General features: G+C 39.3%; 1 protein-coding gene across 4 annotated transcripts in view; it reads left to right on the forward strand.

Annotated features, from left to right (window-relative positions):
• The window catches only part of RGS17 (regulator of G protein signaling 17), a 75,778-nt gene that overhangs the window by 48,561 nt on the left and 9,068 nt on the right, over positions 1 to 18,149 (forward strand). For 3 of the 4 annotated variants that reach the window (XM_075748385.1, XM_075748384.1, XM_075748387.1), the window contains exon 3: positions 17,924 to 18,013. In XM_075748385.1, the coding sequence (XP_075604500.1) occupies positions 17,924 to 18,013 (90 nt within the window). The remainder of the gene's footprint in view (positions 1 to 17,923; positions 18,014 to 18,149) is intronic. The other variant, XM_075748386.1, reaches the window with a different exon arrangement.

Here is an 18,149-nt window from a genome sequence, read left to right on the forward strand (position 1 = left end):
ATAAGCCTGCTATTTCACCTCCCCGACCTTATTGAGCAATCCATTACTCCAGCTTCCTGAGCAGACATGGAGCCAGTCAATCTCTTGCAAACACTTGTAAATTACATTCTTAAAAAAAAAAAAAAAAATCTCAAGACGCTAGCACAGGGAAGTTGGCTATTCTGCCAATTTTATTTTGCATCCTCTTTTGTCTCCCACCCAGAGCAGGAGTCATATCTTTTTATCCTCTCTTCCTTTAATAAGGTGCTCAGTGAATTTTAAAGCTGTGGGACACTGATGGCTGATAATCCCTCTCCTTTACCACAGACAGTAGGCACAGTAGGTGTCTAACATCTGCCCTGCAAGAGACCTTAGCAGTACGGGAGTCTGGGGGACATGAAAAGGCTTCCTGTGGACAAGTGAAGATGAACACACACCTTCACTTGGTTCTGTAGCTCGAGTCAAGCATGCGAGCTGGAAGACCTTTACCTTAAAGAGAACTATTAAAACAACTGCTGAAGACTTGTGGAGGGGGGAAAGGGACTCACGTGTCCAGCAGCCCTGAGCTGTGCCCTGTACAAAAGCTATGCCTGCCATTTGATTTCTTGCGACCCTTCCATGACTGGTTTCCCACACCCAAGAGATGCCAAGGAAGATAGGGTATTTGCCAGCTTGGCAGTAAACAAGAGTTGCTCTTGGCAAGAAACCTCTCTCTTCCAGTTCTTATAACTTGCCTATGACTGCTGTGAGTTACGTCTGAAACTTCTTCCTGATGACCCCGTTACACAAATATTTTTCTTTTTTAAAGGGAACATTTTCCTTGCATGGGTTTAGGAGTTGACCTGAGCCTAGAAGAAGGCATTTGTGTCCCTTGTGCCATGAATATGAGATGGCAGATACAGTTCTAAGGACAATTTTAGATTATATTAATATTTTTTCTCTATGGGGTTCAACATTTTCCTCCTCCTAACAAAAAAGTAGTATGCATGGTACTCTAAATGAAAAAAAAACAAACCCAAACAGGTTTTTTTGCACTTCTCACCTCTCTAGTACTTGAGATGAATGATTTTTTTCTGGTATATTCAGTGTTATTTTGCCAGCAAAAAATTGTGTCTAAGCTTTGCATGACTCTACACAAGATAATCCCTGGTGGTCATAGTCATGGCTGCTTTATCTTATTTAAATATGGTAGAAAGTTTGGTGGAGAGGGAAGCAAAGAAAGGATGGAAAGAAAAAAACATTTAATGGAATAAATTATAGCCACATGTTCTGAAATATGTGGAAAACAAAATCCATATTCTGCTTCCCATGCCTGCCTGCAGCAGAACTTTTGTACTAGTAGATCAGAGGTGGGCTGGTACAAAAAGAGTCACCCAGGCTCCAGGATTTTTTTAAAGCTTTCAGCCAGAAAAGAAAATCTTTATCTTTGAAACAAAAACATTCATTTTGAAAAATATTTTTTACTTTCAATGTTATTTTCTTTACAAACCTAATTTTTTTAATTATTTTCCTCCCTGAACACATAAGACAACACATCTGAAATAGACGTACTCAACTCTCTGCATTTTACCTTTTCAAAACATCACACCTGAGAAAAGCAAATATGGAAAAGCACATTAGGAATTATTGTACTCTAGTGCAGAACACAGAAGTTCAGGCTACTGTACTCTATTTTACCGAAATAGAAGGTGATATTTTTAAAAAATATTTAATGGGAAAAAGTGTTCCATTCTGAGCCTTTTTATACTTTAAAACATCACAGGACTTGCTTATGTTTTTAACATTTGCTGTTGCAGAGGTCAAAGATGAAAACATTCCCTCTCTTTCCCAGTGAATAATTTATTCTGAGCGATAGTAGGCTTAGCTTAGCATGGGAACTCGTGCTTTATGCATCTGTGGGGCAGGATCATCTGCCTTGCCTCAGGTCATCACCTGCAATGGGCAGCACTGGTGCTTTCTTAGGGAAGGAGCACCAGTTCTTCTGACAGGTAGAATTTAAAGCTGGATAAAATCCATTATATGACCTGTCACACATGCTACCGAATGTGATATTCTAGAAAATCAGTCTTAAATCACCTTGTCTTTAAGGCCACGTATCCTCAGTGCTGAGGCCATGAGAGAAAGCTGCCCGGCTGGCATTCTTGTTGTCACTGGAATGCACCATGGGGTGAGTGTGGGGTAAGGATTTAAATACTTAGTCCTCAGAAATGGGCCTCTCAAGGTTCCCTGAGCTACTTAAAATAAGAAATTTAGATTCTCAGCATTTGGAAAAACAAGCAGAAGACACTCTAAAAATAAATAGCTTGTCAAGTACTTTTTTTCATACTTTTGTAAGTTATGTTAACAGTACTTATTAAATAATACCCAAGCAAAGCATTTCTTTTCCATTTAAACCAAAAGAAAGGGATGATCTCTAAAGTTAAAAAATCAGAGGGGACAAGCAGGTCTTCCTAATAGGTACGATATTTCATAGGCTCACTCTGCTTTATAATTCCGACAGGGCAAGTGATATTGCTGGAATTTTATGGAAGTTTAGGTCCTGAGGGCAGGCTGGGGACAGGTGGCTCTGTGCAAGCTTCTTTACGCAACTGTCCCGGGGCGTCACAGCCTCTCACCAACCTCTGGGCTTGTGCCCTTCTGTGACACTGGGCCAGATTGTTGCTGTTGACCTAATAATTCCTGGAAGTCTGCTCCCTCCTTGAGCCAGAACACAAATATACTTGAGGTGTGATTCAATAGAGGGCTTATCCCAGAGGTGGCAAATAAAGGCAGCTTTGTCCACTTGCTGCACCTCCCTGTGAAGGAGGTGTGAAACGCGACCGTTCAAAGAGGGGAGCACATTTCTTCTACATAAACGATGCCACAAGGTGCAAAGGTGGGATAGATGAGGTGTCAGGTATACTAACTGCAGCAAACTACTTCTCCATAATTTTTCCTGCATCTGCTTCTACAGAGTAACGTGCAAATGCAGGAAATCAAAATGTTAACAGCAAATAAAAAAGACTATAGAAATAAAATTTACTAAAAGCAGAATTTATTGTAAAATCAACTAAAGGAAACTTAAAATTAACCTATTAAAATCTCATGAGAGCCTGCCTTGGTCACTGCAAAGCCAAAATAATCAAGTACATCTCATCTCCTCTCATCAAAAAGCAGCCCAGAAATCCCTATTTCCAAGCTCATCCGCCACCTTTATGTTCCTCCTTTCTTCTTCTCAGCCCACTGTCATCTACCTTCAAAGCCTTGTGGAAGCACAAGGTCTTTGCACAGCCTTGGAGCAGGGCTGGGAACCGTCACCCACCGGCTCCCACAGCAGCAACGGGCCATTTGCCACACAGAAGTGGCTTTGGTGCAGGTCATTGCTTCGTGGGACGTGCAAAGTAAATCAAAATCACACATTTCTCTAGAAGAAAGCCATGAGATGCACACTGCATTTATTTTGGCAAGTGTCTGCAAAGGGGTAGTCGCTAAGGTGCTGCTGGCCTACCATGAAGTTATGGTGGTAGCACAAAGACACACAAGACACTACGCAGATGTCCAGCATATATAAATCATTTAAAATTAGTGTTCAACAAAGAGCTCTGGTTTGAAAAAACCTCTAACACTATAAATTGAGTCCAGCTCCGTGTAAACTGATAAATGTTTCTATTTTCAAAGGTATGAGGTAAATTTGTTTCTCCCCACAATAAAATAGAAGTCTAATGTGTAAGAGTGGAGCAATAGCTTCTTGTGCAGCCGGTCTGTTAACTTTCATTACAAGTCAGTGGTAGAAACTTCACCAACACCAAACCAGCCCTGGGTCTCCAGGCCAAGCTCTTCTAGTATCAGGATTTTATCTTTTAATATTTTAAACTCTGAAAGTTCATTTCAATTTGAGGAACAGATGGAGGCTCGTGTATTTACTGACATTTTTACCCATCTGTGATAACACAAGCAGGTTAAAGAATGGGTGGAACATAAACATACTATATTAGCAAATTTTTAATAAATGTTTCTGAAGCTTCACAAACCAAATGTATAGATTCCTATGTGTATAATACTATTAAGATAAGAAACCCTCATCAGTCTAACGGCAGAAAATAGTCCTATTTCAAGCAAGTGATTCTGTAAAGAAAATTGGAATAAAAAAAAAAAAATCAGAACTGCAATCCTCCTAAATTGAAGAATAAATACATTCTCAGAGGGGATTTGGGATTACACAAGGCTCATTCTAATTCAGCCGCACATAAGATGCTGACAGTAGCTCCTTAGAAGGAGATAGCAGGCTAAATCTAGTTAACTTTAGAAAATGATCTTGATTCTGCCCTGGTGCAGCACACAGAGTGTATTCAGGGACAGCTGCTCTTGAGGAGACTAGAGGGAGAGGAAGCAATGGCAGAATCACCTCCACTGGGGAAAAGCCTCTGATGTCTCCTCAGAGGCTGTTTAAGAGATGGATTGCTTCAGAGCATCAGCATCTTGGCTCTCCCTCGCCACTCATGCCCGTTTCCCACCTGCCTGTGCCAAAATGCTATTCAGCTTGATGTCTGCGGAACAGTGGTCGAAGGAAGATTCGTAATGTCATGACAGATTTTCTGTCACCAGCGCACAGCTTGACTGTTGCTGTGGAAAAAAAGAAAAAAACAAGAGTGCTGAGGATGTCTGAATCCAGCTTACGCTGTGATTTTCAGGAGTTTGGAGCCTTTGAAATTTGCCCCGATAGGGGCTGAGCTGCTTTTTTGTTTCCTTATTGCAAATTTGACAATTACATATTTACACAAAGATGCATTAACTCAAAAGTCTGTGGAAAACCACAGAAATGGAGAAGTACGTGAAAGGTCAAAATGGGTCTGAGATCAAAATACAAGCTGAAGAAAGGCATGTTGATAGATGATGCCATTTTAAAGGTGCCAAGGTGGCCTTGCAAATCCTCTGAACTTTATTCATCATAGATTATAATAAAAACTTAAATATTTAACATGCAAAACCAACAAAAAAATCTTATCCAAGTTAGACATACTAGCTGTGTCTATACTAGTAAACTAAGCAGGGCCAGGGTCTAATACGGGCTCAAGCAATCAGCTGTACAGTTAAATTGTTAGCAAGTGTTAACTCCCTGGCAGAGTTTTAGCCAGTGTCAAAATGCACAGTCTCAGGCAATGACCTGTTGCAGGTGCAGAAACCCTGTTTTGGGTATGGGCTTTATGAACTGAGGCTACGTGGTGCCAGGCAGCCTCAGGGCCAGACAACTCTCCCAGTCCGTTTTATCTGCAAGGATAAATGCAGCCTGTAGTTCTAAGCCGAAAGGGGGAAAAAATTAGGCTACTTAAATCTGTTAGCAGCAAAATTTCCATCTTACAAAGGTTTATATTTTAAACATGTATCATTCCAAATCGGTTTAAAATGCCAATTATAACAAGAATAAATGTCTAGTGCTTTTAAGAGAAAAAATGAGAGAATGTATCATGGAAATGAGTCTGCATCCCTAGTAGATAACACTTATAAGATGGAGATCCTCTGACTAGAAAAGTGGGTCAGACATTCATTATGTGAGGCAGAAAGGCAAAGGAGATGCGGATCTTGTCTAGTCACCGTTAATAATTCCATAGCACATATATTTGTCTAGATGGCAGCTCTGGCTCTTCTGAAGTAGCTGACTGAGGGCCTGATATCGGCAGATGCTGAGCACCTGTTGTGGAGCAATGGGAATCTTCAGTTCCTGTTGACATCCATGTTGAAAGAGCTTCCCAGCTCAGGACCTCGTCTAACAGAAAATCTGGAAAACAGCAGTTAACACCAATCAGAACAGAAGCCTGCCTGTAATATACACGGACTGGTATGGCGCTTCTCGATCCTGTTTGTTAGTTGGACAAATGTTAAGTGGAAGATCCCCCATCTTATTTGACTGTAATGTCAAACATAAACTAGTTTGGTCTGTGCTAATTTCATAAAATACAGTGTTCGTAAAGATCATGGTAGGAATCATACTTTACAAATACATATAGCCCTCTTTAAGTAAATACCTTATTGTAAAGCCCTCTTTACAATACCTTATGAAAAGAAAAAATGTGAATTTAGTATGAATGTTCCCAGGCATCTCTTCCTATTTGGAAACTGCAACTACATCTATGGAAGCAAAGGAGTGACCCTAATCATGCTCAATTCTTTACCACTGCTGCTACGTTCACCTTTGCAAACCAAGAATAATAAAAAAAAAAAAAAACAATTCACTACAGAAACTGAGACTAGGCCCATTTATCAGAATTAATTGAGACCATTAGGCTTGCTTGGTAGTGGATTGGAGGGCTTTTACTCATCCATTTACCCTTTCAAAGAATGCACTTTCTATTTCTTTGAACACTAGACAACTGCCACTTTTAATTGTCTCAAATATATGAAGGAATTGCTTGCAAAATAGCTGTAGCCAGAAGTAAGGACACTGCGGGTTGTCTCGTAATTAGATGTAGCCATTGTACAAGATGCAATATGAATGGTAACATTATTCTGAAGGAAGGAATGAAGCTGACAGCCAGACTAGTGATCTGTTGGGTGACCTGACAAGAGAAATACACTCTTGAGTTGAATCTTGCCTAAAGCAGAAACTAGCTCGACAGTAATGAAACAAAGCTAGAGTAACTCCATTAGGAATCATTGGCAAGCGAACTTTGGCAAGCCATGGATTTCTTACCTATACAGAAATTACATGCCACATCTGAGAACAAAAAAATCTCAAAAATTTATCCTAGAAGGGACTAAAAGTTTCCAAAACTTGTAATAGCTTCCGGTGTGGCTATCATTATATAAAAGTAATATAATCTCTTTAAAGTAGAATCCAGCAGAAAGCATCTTTTCTTGCATATTTTCAGAAGAACAAAATACATCTGACAAAAAAAGAGGATTTAGGAGAGTCAGATTGCTTTAAATCGCTAATTCCTCCCTCTCTTGCAGTTACAACTTTTGCTCAGTGCTGGTCTAATTTTGAGGGAGATACTGTCCTTTATTTCAGAAGTTCAAGTACAGTGCACACTGGTAGTTTCCATCTGCCTTTGGATGCCTGCTGAGCTGCAATATCAGTAGCTAGATAGTTTAAATCAGTCACACAAGAACTGTGTGGAGGAGGAAAGCAAGTTCAGCAAGGCTGTCCATTAAAAGGGCCAGTCTCCTTTCACATACCTTTTAGCCTGCATTGACCTTGAGAGCACTTCCCTCCTTCACCCTGAAGACATCCTGAAGTGTAAAAATATTATAGTTTTTTTAAGCAGCCTCCAAAAATCTTCTTCAATCACAGTCTTTTTTAAAATATGATTCTAGTAAATGTGTTGGTTGTGGCACTGGTGGCCACACCTGGAGTACTGTCTCCAGTTCTAGGCTCTTCATTGCAAGAGACACGGACATACTGGAGAGAGTTGAGTAAAGCTCCACAAGGATGATGAGGGGCCGGGAGCACCTCTTCTCTGAGGAAAGGCTGAGAGAGCTGAGACTGTTCCACCTGGAAAAAAGAAGGCTCAGAGGGATCTTATTAATGTGTATAAATACCTGAAGGAAGGATGCAAAGATGACAGAGCCAGACTTTTTTCAGTGGTGCCCAGTGACAGGACAAGTGGCAATGGGCACAAACTGGAACACAGGAGGTTTCTTCTGAGCATCAGGAAACACTTTCTTACTGGTAGGGTGACTGAGCATTGACACGGGTTGCCCAGAAAAGCTGTGGAGTTTTCAAAAAGTCATCTGGACATGGTCCTAGGTGGCCTGCTGTAGGTGGCTCTGCTTAAGCAGTGGGGTGGACAAGATGACCTGCAGAGTTCTGTCTCTTCCAACCTCAACCATTCTGCGATTCTGTGTTTGACCTGAGAAACACTAAACTCAGATCTTAAGTGTTTGCAAAACTTTTCTGGATATATTTCTGTGTCCCTTTTTGTCAGAGGGTTTCCAACAGGTTAGTTTTTCCACTACCAATCCACTTCTGAACACTTTCTAAAACACAAAGGAATAGGTAGAAAAGTTACATCAAAGATCACATTGCAAATAGCAATCTATGATAAAAGATGTATTGACACATGGATTTTTGATTTTACAAGGCTTTGTGTTCAAATTCTTCATAGGGTCCAAAACAAAAATACAGAGTTTGGACAAATGTGAAAGCTTGTCTGTCAAATGTGTACTGAATTCAACTTTTATGGAAAATACAGCAGGAGAATATAACTCATGGCTTTAAAAAGAGACTGCTAGTTTGACTGTCCCTTATGAACAGAAAAGGTTACCAGATTTTAGATCTATTTCATTTTAAACCATTAAATATGCAGGAAAGGGAATGGAGTGGAACACTGCAGATCTGCTAAAACCTTTTTAGGTACTTGCTTTACTGAGCGCATCCCTTTATGACTTACTTTAGCGTAGCATTCATATTTCAGTAAGGATGATCTACCTTCACAGTGGCATGTGGGATGCAATTTAATAACCTTATATAATGATCTTACATAAACTCCAAAATCTTGGCCAAGACATCCCATTAACAAAGAGATGATAATACTCTTAAGCACTAGATCACTTGGGTTCAATTCTGCTTTTACTCAAGCTGAGGAGTAGCACAACGTAAGTAAGACTATCAGGACAGAGATAAATGTCTTAACTGACTAGACCTTAATAGCCTGAGATGCTGCAGATATCTTAAACCTTAATTTCCACAAATCTCCTTTTTCTTTTATGGTTTATAGTTGAATCTGTAATGACTTTGACCAATTACGCTGAATCCAGCACAGTATTAAGAAAGCACTGCTATTGAAAAGCAGTAAGAAATGCAGCCTGCTCTCCCCCACCTTCAAAATATGGCAAAAACATACAAACTCAGATAAACAGAGAAGTTTCTTATTTTTCATGGGGAGGTTCAGAATTCTTAACAATGATGGGCCGGCCTTACCACAAGCCTTTGAACAAAAGCATTCATGGACCTTAGTCCAGGTTTTCACAAGGAAGAAGGGTAGGACCCTCTTCATCCATAGCGGGTTTTGAGTGTGTTTCCCTCTAAACTCTTCAGTATCTCACAGGGCTAAAAGCTTCACACAGAAAAGTCCACATAGCATTGCAAGAGCAGCACTATGGAACAAAGACAGGAGAATGGTCAGCGATTCCTTCAGTCACCCCTGGATTGCTGCTGCAGCGCAGGCATCAGATATATGGCAGCGAACAGGAAGATGCTTGTGTGTAGGCACAGGGGAGTTTGACCACATCTCTTTATTCCTCTGTCCACTCTCCACAGCCGTGTCAGTGCCACTCTTCTAGAAATCTCAAGGCTGGTTTAGGGAAGCGAGGGTGCTTCAAAATAACCCAAAAACCAAATGCAGGTTTTGCTGTGCTTTAGGATTTTTATGCTGCAAGGCAATGCTCTTCAAGCTTTGCTCCACAGTTCTTGGTACAAACGTGACTCTGAGTGAAAGGTGGGGCTGGTAGCTGTTTGCAGCGCTCTGAGAGACGAGGTTCTAATAAACTCCATCTATCATGAAGTTAAGAGTTATAGCTGCTGGATGTCTTGATGAACTGTTTTCTTATTAGAAAAGCTCTTTTCTTGTAATCAGAAAGCTTATCGGGAAAAACATCTACTGTGACAGAATGTAATCTTTCTGAAGAGCTTTTTAAAGTTAAGCACAATATTTCATTTAAATCCATTGTTTGATTACATTAACTAGAATTACTTACGAAAGACTAGTTAGAATAACAGTTACTAACAATGAACAACACCAAGACAACTGATTATTTTATTTTAAAATGTAATTATAATTATTTTTAAAACCATCAAAACAAATTATGAAATTTCATTAATCTTAAACTTTTCCACAAACACTACTTTGTAGAAAATCCAATTCAGAAGTAAATTATCTTTAACTGTCAAATTTGTGCAGAACACATACTTCGTTCCAGTCAGCTGCATTCTCTATAAAACCCCAGTGGAAGGACCCATGAAAGAGCTTCTGCACCCATCCTGGGTAGCAAAAATCTCACCAGACAATTTTCACCTTGAGCTCCCTGTTGGCCCACAGGATTTATGGTATGCAGAACGGTACAAATGGGAGCCAGAAGTCTCATTTACTGTTACTGGATCCTGAGCAGACACTAAGGTTTTCAGTTGAAAGCACATTCACGGCACACACAAGTGCCCAACCGTCTGTTACAGGCTGTTTCTCAGTTGTGTGCTCTTCAAACAAAGGGATGGAAAAAAGGGCAAAAACCTGAAGTACACCACACTACAACATAGAAAACTGAATCAAGGGGAAAAATACCACCAAGGAAAATCAGAAAGGAAGAAATGTAATGTTTTCTAGCCATTGGAAGAGACAAAGCATCTGTTTTTATCATTTATGTCATTTTTATTTTACCTTTTGTGACCTATGAGAAGAAAAAAAAAGGCCGGTTATCACTGCGGCTTTTATGGTTACAGGTCAAAATGATGGGACCAGAACGTAAGCTGCACAAAGAGCTGGGAGGTTTGTGACTAGACATCCCTTCCCCCATTTGCAGCTTTGAAATATTGCAGGGTTAGCATCCAGGATGCTAACCTTGCACGTTCTTGCACTATTTAAAAACAAAACAAAACAAGATATTTGTTTGAATTTTTTTCTTACATAAGGTAAAGCTTGCAGAATCAGAGCTCAAGTTTATAAATTCTCCTTGCAAACACGTATTTTTTTCACTCTAAACCAGCTGAGTCCAGGGTAGAGTCTATGTTTGGTTGGTTGCTTCTTTTAAAAACAATTTGGATTATACATGTCTCTTGCACCATCTTTTCACCTACGGCAAATGTAACTCTGGCACACAGGAAACATAGCACCACAGGTACCTGGACTTTTTGAAAGGAGTTTATAGTTTCAGTGGACACTGCCAAGTAGGCTGATTATAGCCTTATGGTAATTGTTGGCTTTTCCCCAACAGGCTGCTTTCCTGTGTCAGTCTATTCAACATAATCTCCATCATTTAGTTTTAAGCACAAGACAATTAATTTCCTCAGAGAAGGATGTAGCTATTTTCCACTAAAATTCTAACTTGTATTCAGTAAAGAGTTTTACATCCTACTTTTTGTTACTGAAGTCAGTGAATCTTATTTCATTAAAGAACTAGGATGGACACTAATGAAAAAAAAAAAAACAAAAAAAAAAAACCAAAACAAAACTTCACATTTTTTTAATCTGTTTCTTCTTTGGAACAAAACTTACCATGTTCTGCTGACTCAGTTAAGACCAGATTCTGATCAATTTAAGTAAATGATTCCACAGGCTCCTGACCACCATTGCCCTCCAAAGTTTCATGCAGACAACCAATGCAGACATATGGAAACACCAAGTTTGCAATTTTTACCATTTCACTCTTCCTATGGATGAACTGCACATCACTTCTGCTGGCCTTGCAGGTCCATGCAAGCCTCCGCTCCAGAATTCATTTAGTGCCACTAATTTGGTCGAAGTTTGCTCTGCACTTCTACGCTTTGCACGTACTCGTATATTACAACAGTCCAAATGTTTTAGTCTGTCTAGCTATTCTTACAATAGATAAATTCTCAGAGGTCAGAGATAAGAGACTATAACACATGGTTCCGATGGCTGATGCATCCCCTTTCTTTCTAATACAGCCAGGGGCATGAAGGATATAATGCATGTTTACCTGAGCCTATGAAAATACCTAGTGTAAGGCATCACTCCTTCATAAAAGTCATGGCTCTAGCTCTAGTTTTTTTCAGAATAATTATTCTGTATGTTATTCATTTATTGTAACAAAAAATGAACTCTTTTCCTAACTTTGATAGAGCATTTTTTTTATCTGTTACTAGTCTGAAAAAAAAGGAAAGGCACTTTTTTTTGTGCCATTAAAAGGGAGATAGAATATAGCATTACTGACTAGCCTCTGTCTAAGTGATTTTGAGATTAACATAGCTGTATTGTTCTTTATGAACGGATCATGATAATATTGCAGTTATTTTTCATTATTATTGCTTTGTACAATATAGCAAAATCATCATGCTCCTCTGTTCATAAACAAACACAGCGCTGTCTAGTTTTCACTGCCGTCAAGCTTAAATCTTCCAGCTGTCAGAAAAACAAGGCGTCAGAAAATAATTTTATCTTCAGTTTCATAAAAGAAATTAAAGAAAGGCAGTATCGTTGTCTGTTGCATTGCCACACAGCATAAGGGGACCACATCCATCTCTGACTTCTACCAGAGCCTGCCTCAGCATGTAGGAGTGAACTTGTGAACAGAGCTGTGCAAAAAATTGATTTTTCAATGACTGACTGTTGAACCGCAGTATTGAAGACACTCTGATCAGACTGAACCAGAATCAAAAATGGAAAAGATACTGGCATGCACTTTTCTGCATCCAAATTAAAACCAGGAAAAATATGTTTCTGTTCATATAGCATGTTTTATGCCAGACAGTTATAATAAAATTCAAGGAATCAAAGACCTTGGAGACAGGCAGGGGCACAATCACTTTGTGTTGAAGAGTGAAGGTATTTAACCAGCTGGTGAAAGATCTAGGGTTGCTGCCCATCTCTGTCTCTGTTTTCAAAACCTTCTTCCCCTCAGTTTAGGAAAATGCACTAATCATATGTTCTGGTTTTCAGGCTGTCCCCTCAATGTTGTATAAAATATTGCACTTTATATATACTTAAGTATTCATTACACGATAATTTGCCATTAAATTCAAAGTCTCTTGTTTCTATTTTGTGTAATGAGTATTCTGTTATTTTTACCAAAGTGCAATAGCTTCAGCAGAACAGCTTGAAAGACATCTACCCCACCGCAGCCCCACAGGAATGGTATTTCAAATCCTGAATGAGTGCACTAACCTGCTTGTTTAAAGGAGGGATTTTCCTCCTCCAAATGACCCTGAAAAAGTATTTCCTAACTGAATCTATTTGGTAAATTCAACGTGTGTTTGTCAACATTTTACCCGAATGGTCATTTTACATCATCTACCAGTAGAATTTTAAAATCACAATTAAATCTTGACCTCATGTGTTTTTTCAGGGGGAGGGAGTTCTGTTTTTTTTAAGAAAATCTCTACTTACTCTACATCTACTAAATCACCATTTTTAAGTTATGGCAGTCCTGCCTGTAGCTCACTTGTACTGGCAGCTGGACTCAAGCATCAAAACGATCCTTCTTGGCTTTTGGACCTATGACCTAAAAATATTTTGTCTCTTGATCTGGTGATAATAAAAATACCTGGGAGTAGGACAGGGTGAAGAGAGGTATCTCAGTGAGAGATATACTCTTTCAAAGGGTAAATCAGGGAAAGAAATGTCAGAACATCTGTTATCCAGAGGCTCTTAACTGAATATTGATTTTCATCTGAAAACCAAATTCTGCCTTTAGATTATGTATGCACAACTGACTTCATGTGGCCTTTGGGCTGGAATAAGGAAGGTTTTTGTGTTACAGTGGTGGCTAGAAGGTTCGTGGCCCTACTGTGTGACATACGCAGGTTCAGCCTAAAATGTAATGGTTGACCTGCAGGGCCTAGCGTCTACAAACTTCAGCCAAGCAGTAGGAACTGAGCACAGATCTCCTGAATGGCAACCCCGTAGCCTACCAACTAGTTCAACAGTGTCCCAGTTTGATTTCTACTCCTTATCTTCATGGCAGCACAAAACCCACCACTAAGTCAAGAGGCTTTAATCATCACATTGTCTTCAATGCCAGACATAACTGCAAAATACTGTGATGATGTACTGCATGTGATGCACATAACTGAGAAAATACTTGAGTGAATAGTAACTGGTGTTAGCCATGCATGGGCAGAATATTAATCTTGGCACCTGTGACAATGGCATAGTTTTCTTGCCATAGTGGTAACAATAATGTACTGATTCACCAGTTTTAGGCTACTGGTACATCAGAGTCTGACCCTGGAAAGCAGTTAAAGACTATTTGTGAACTGGATATACAGAGAATGAAAGATCAGGTCTAAGCTTTAAATGATTTTCAGTTTCCTCCTGACAGTAGAAGGTAAGTGCAACAGTAGTGATGCTAAGCAACTTTTTAAAAAGGCTAAAACCACTGGCTGGAAACACCTAGCAAAAAAGTCAGTGAGATTTTTGCTCTTAAATTAGTCCAACTCTTTTGATGATTTTATCCAATTAGCTTGGCTTTTTTAACCTACCATGCACCAGTGGCCTGCAATACCGATGGAGCAAAGTAATTATTCAACAGAACAACTATTTAACTGCTGAATATGAATATTAACAGCAGAATAATAGTAGTTAAACAAATAAATTAGTATTCTAAATCCCAGTAGCTTCTCCAAAAACACATCAGCTAGGAACCTGGACCAGTTTAACCTGGTAATTTCTTCAATTTGTATACTTCTTTAAGTAGTCCCTGATCATTAACATTTTTACTTATAAAGTTTGTGAAGTTGCGAAATAGAAATGACTCACTCCAAACAAAAAATACTCATAATAATACTGTTGCAGCAGTTAAAGAAACTGTTGTTTTTGTAGCAGTCAGGAACCCAAGATATATTTGAAAGGTACACCGAGGTCAGGCCACTTGGGCTTACTGAAGTACTTTTTACCATACTCTCCAGAGCAGTAAGATCAGCATAAAAATGGGCAGAACAAACCTTCCATAGGAACAGAAAACAAACCAGTGCTTGTGCTTTCCATGTAAGTTCTGCCTTTAGACACCCCAAACTCTCTCTTTTTCAGGCATTGGTAGTTTTGTTGTCCTTTTATTGTGGGTAATTTACATCTCTGAAGATATGTGCTGGATGTACTCAAACTAATAAATAATAGTGGCACCATATATGTTAATTTACATCAGATGTCTCCCTAGAACACCTCCCTTTTATTGAACTATGTTTTGATAAGGCATATCAGCAATTTCTTCTTCTTAAAGCCTTAATTAAGATCATTTGTTAATCTTTGTCCTGTTACTTTTACTCTGTTTAGTTTTACACTATACAGCATAGTTCTTCTGACATAATCAGCTAGCTTCCATGATGGAATAATGTATCAAGGACACCAGCTCAAGGCATGCAGGGTGCCTTTGCCACTGAGGACTGCCTGAATTCCACAGAGAAACGTGAACAGACAGGGTGTTCTCCACTGAAGATAGCAACGTAGCAAATAGCAATGCAGTGTTTTCATTTTGAGGTAAAAGGTAGCAATCTGTTATTAGGATCAGAGTTATTTAAAGGCTGCTTTCAAATTAGCTTTGCAGTCACAAATGTGTAAATATTTAATTCTTTTCTAAGCGAACATGAACCAGTTCCTGGAGTGAAAACAGAACATGTCTGAATTGAATGTACTTCTGTATAAAAATGATGGTTTCTTTCACAGGAAAAACATATCAAAAGTAATGTATCCGATGGAACTCCAGCCTTGACAGATGTAGATAAATAAAAGTTGAAATGCAGTGCTAGCGTTTGTCACTGGAAACATAATGCAGAATTTAGGCCAAGATGTATTATAAATTTAGCACAGCTTTAAATACAATACTCAAACTTGAGAAATTGTTCCAACCAAGTGTAACACTTCTTCCTTTAGGGTCTTCCCAGTTTGCAACGCTGACTAATTTCAGCCACTGAACTCCAGCTATGAATGGTGAGATGAAGGAATTAGGGCCAAGCGCGTACCTCACATTGTCACTCTGGTATAGATACCAGAAAACTGCACGCTACATTCTGGGGCCACCATCTGAACATTTTGCTGAGATGTAGTCTTGTAGAAAATCAGAATGCATAGGGCCTATCCGTTACTCCTTTGGTAAAAAATGAAGTCAACGTGGCTATTTTGCCTGTTTTCCTATTTCTCTTTCTTAGTCACCGCTCACTACTTGTATTCCCCCTTCATCAGCCAATGTTGGTTCTCCTAAGTTTAGCAGAGATTTTGCATGAGCAAAACAACAGTATTTGACCCCAGGCATGAAATTAAATTAGCAGTGTTGAATAACTGCTCTCAGATGAGCCACCTTCTACTTCCAGTAGGACTCTGCATCCAAACCCTGGCATAAGCCTACTGCCTGACAAGTACATTATCTCAGTACAGCTTAGCTGCTGCTCATGTGATGCTGCTCATATGACGGGCAGTGTCATTCTCTTTTGGACACTCGGGTGGACACCCTGTTATATTCCCAACCTACACCAGCTGTTTCCTCCTTCCATGGTGTTACTCTTCCATGGAACCAAAGGACAGTCACTTCTCCGCACCCAGCAGAGAAGACAAATGCTGCTCTACCTGTGGGCTGCAAAGGAGGGAGGGAGAGAAGCTTTGTGCCTTCCCTGCTTCTCCCTCACCCCAACTTTGTGCTCCGGACAGATGCAAGGTGACCCTAAGCAGTTACATGTGTGGACTTAAAGATTACAAGACAGAAAATGGATGGTCCCTTTTTTTTCTCCTCCTATATACGGAACTCCCATTGGCTTTCCTGGGTGCTCCCTCTATAGACTGACAAGCAACAGGTCAGAGGAGATGGAAGGGCTTTTTACCTGCCAACCCCAGAGTTCAGGATGTGTTGTTTCTCCTGCAGCAGTTGATGACACCCTAACACCTTAGCAGCACTGGAGCTGCATTCCTACGCTGTAACAGGGGAAGCAGGACCAAGGGCCTGAACTAAGGTCTTGGCGGGTAAGTGAAGGAGCAACCAGTATCAAACAGCTTTGTTTGAAAGTGTACGTCTTTGTAATGTTTAAGTCTTAATATGTGCTCTGCTTTACCTGGGAGCTTAAACTTCCACTTTTCAGAAGAGTATTTGAGATCACCTATTAACTTTGCCAAACACTTGAAAAAGTGTTGATGAAACTCATAAATACAGAGGGGCTAGAGAGAAAGGCTATTGGTGATAGAAATGTCTCAAAGCTGGGATTTCTTCTTAGAGCTGAGCAGAAGTTATTCAGATTAGTGGGGAGGGAGAAGCTTTATGCTACTGACATATTTTTGTATATCACCACTTAAGATGACTGAGAGCATCATTGTATAGTGAATACTCAATATTCAAAATATGAGCTCTGTTGGGATTGGGAGGGGGCATTTTCTACTTGGTTGCTTGTTTTCTCTCAATTGGACATACAGGGAACACCTTATGGAGGGAAATCTCCATCTCCTTACTATGTTCCACTTCTTAAGCTTAATTATTGGAACTAGGTTTCCTATATGAAAATTTATGTCATTCAAAATGTGCTTTATTTCAGTAGTCATCGGGAATTTGTGTTTTCAGTGGCAATACTATGTTCCAGAACATTCATAGAGAGCACACACAGAGGAAGTCGCTACCACTAAAGGAAAACCAATTTAAAATATATTAACAGAAATATACATGATGCTAGTTACCAGCTCAAAAGAGGAAAAAAAAAAATTAAAATCATCCTTACATAAAGGAAGTCTTTCTTTTCCTTGCTTCTGGTAATATGAGGGTAATGGATGCCTTTCTGTTGAGAGGCCAGTAAGTTTTACTTTTCGGAATGAAAAAAAAGTTTGGGTCAGAGAAGGAAATCATAAGGAGCTGCCACACACTAAGTTCTGTACCTGAGCCATCTCCTGCCACCATATCCTGGCGAGAAAAAAGGGAACATTCATAAAGAATGAACAACCATCCAGAACTGATGGGGCACCAATGCCCATCAATGTCCAATTCAGATATTATTATCCCCCTACCCTTATTGTTGCTAATATTCTTAATTTACTAAGTGAAATCACTCCAAAAGTGACCTGTAAGTTTATGTCCATCTTTCGGTGGATTAACTGTGAGCTTGTAAAAAATTACACATGCTAATAGCAACTGTTAATTAACATTCATCAGAATTAAGGGAAAAAGTCATCATCAAAAATTTCTCTCCAAACTAGGAGTGTAAATTTTAGGGGCAAGAGTGAAAAATGACACTTTACATAGGCTTATATCTTTTAAAGTTTGCATTACTATAGTCATTGTTTTAAATTAACTTTCTCTAGACAAAATAAAGTGTTGTACTACATTGCAGCCTCACTGTTAGGAATGAAGATAGAGGAGACAATTCAGGAAGGCCAACACATACGACCAAAATGGAGAGTATCCAAGTCATAGAAGAATGGTAAGTTGGTTAAACTGTTGTCCAGTAAATGTTTTTAATTTGCCTATAACTAATATCAAGATTTGCCTTGGGTTTTATGCTTTGGGAATGTCCTTTTAATTACTTTTCCTCCAAAAAATTCTATGCAAAAGGAAGC

This window comes from Balearica regulorum, chromosome 3 (assembly GCF_011004875.1).
Source record: "Balearica regulorum gibbericeps isolate bBalReg1 chromosome 3, bBalReg1.pri, whole genome shotgun sequence".
In the NCBI taxonomy this organism is placed as follows: domain Eukaryota; kingdom Metazoa; phylum Chordata; class Aves; order Gruiformes; family Gruidae; genus Balearica; species Balearica regulorum.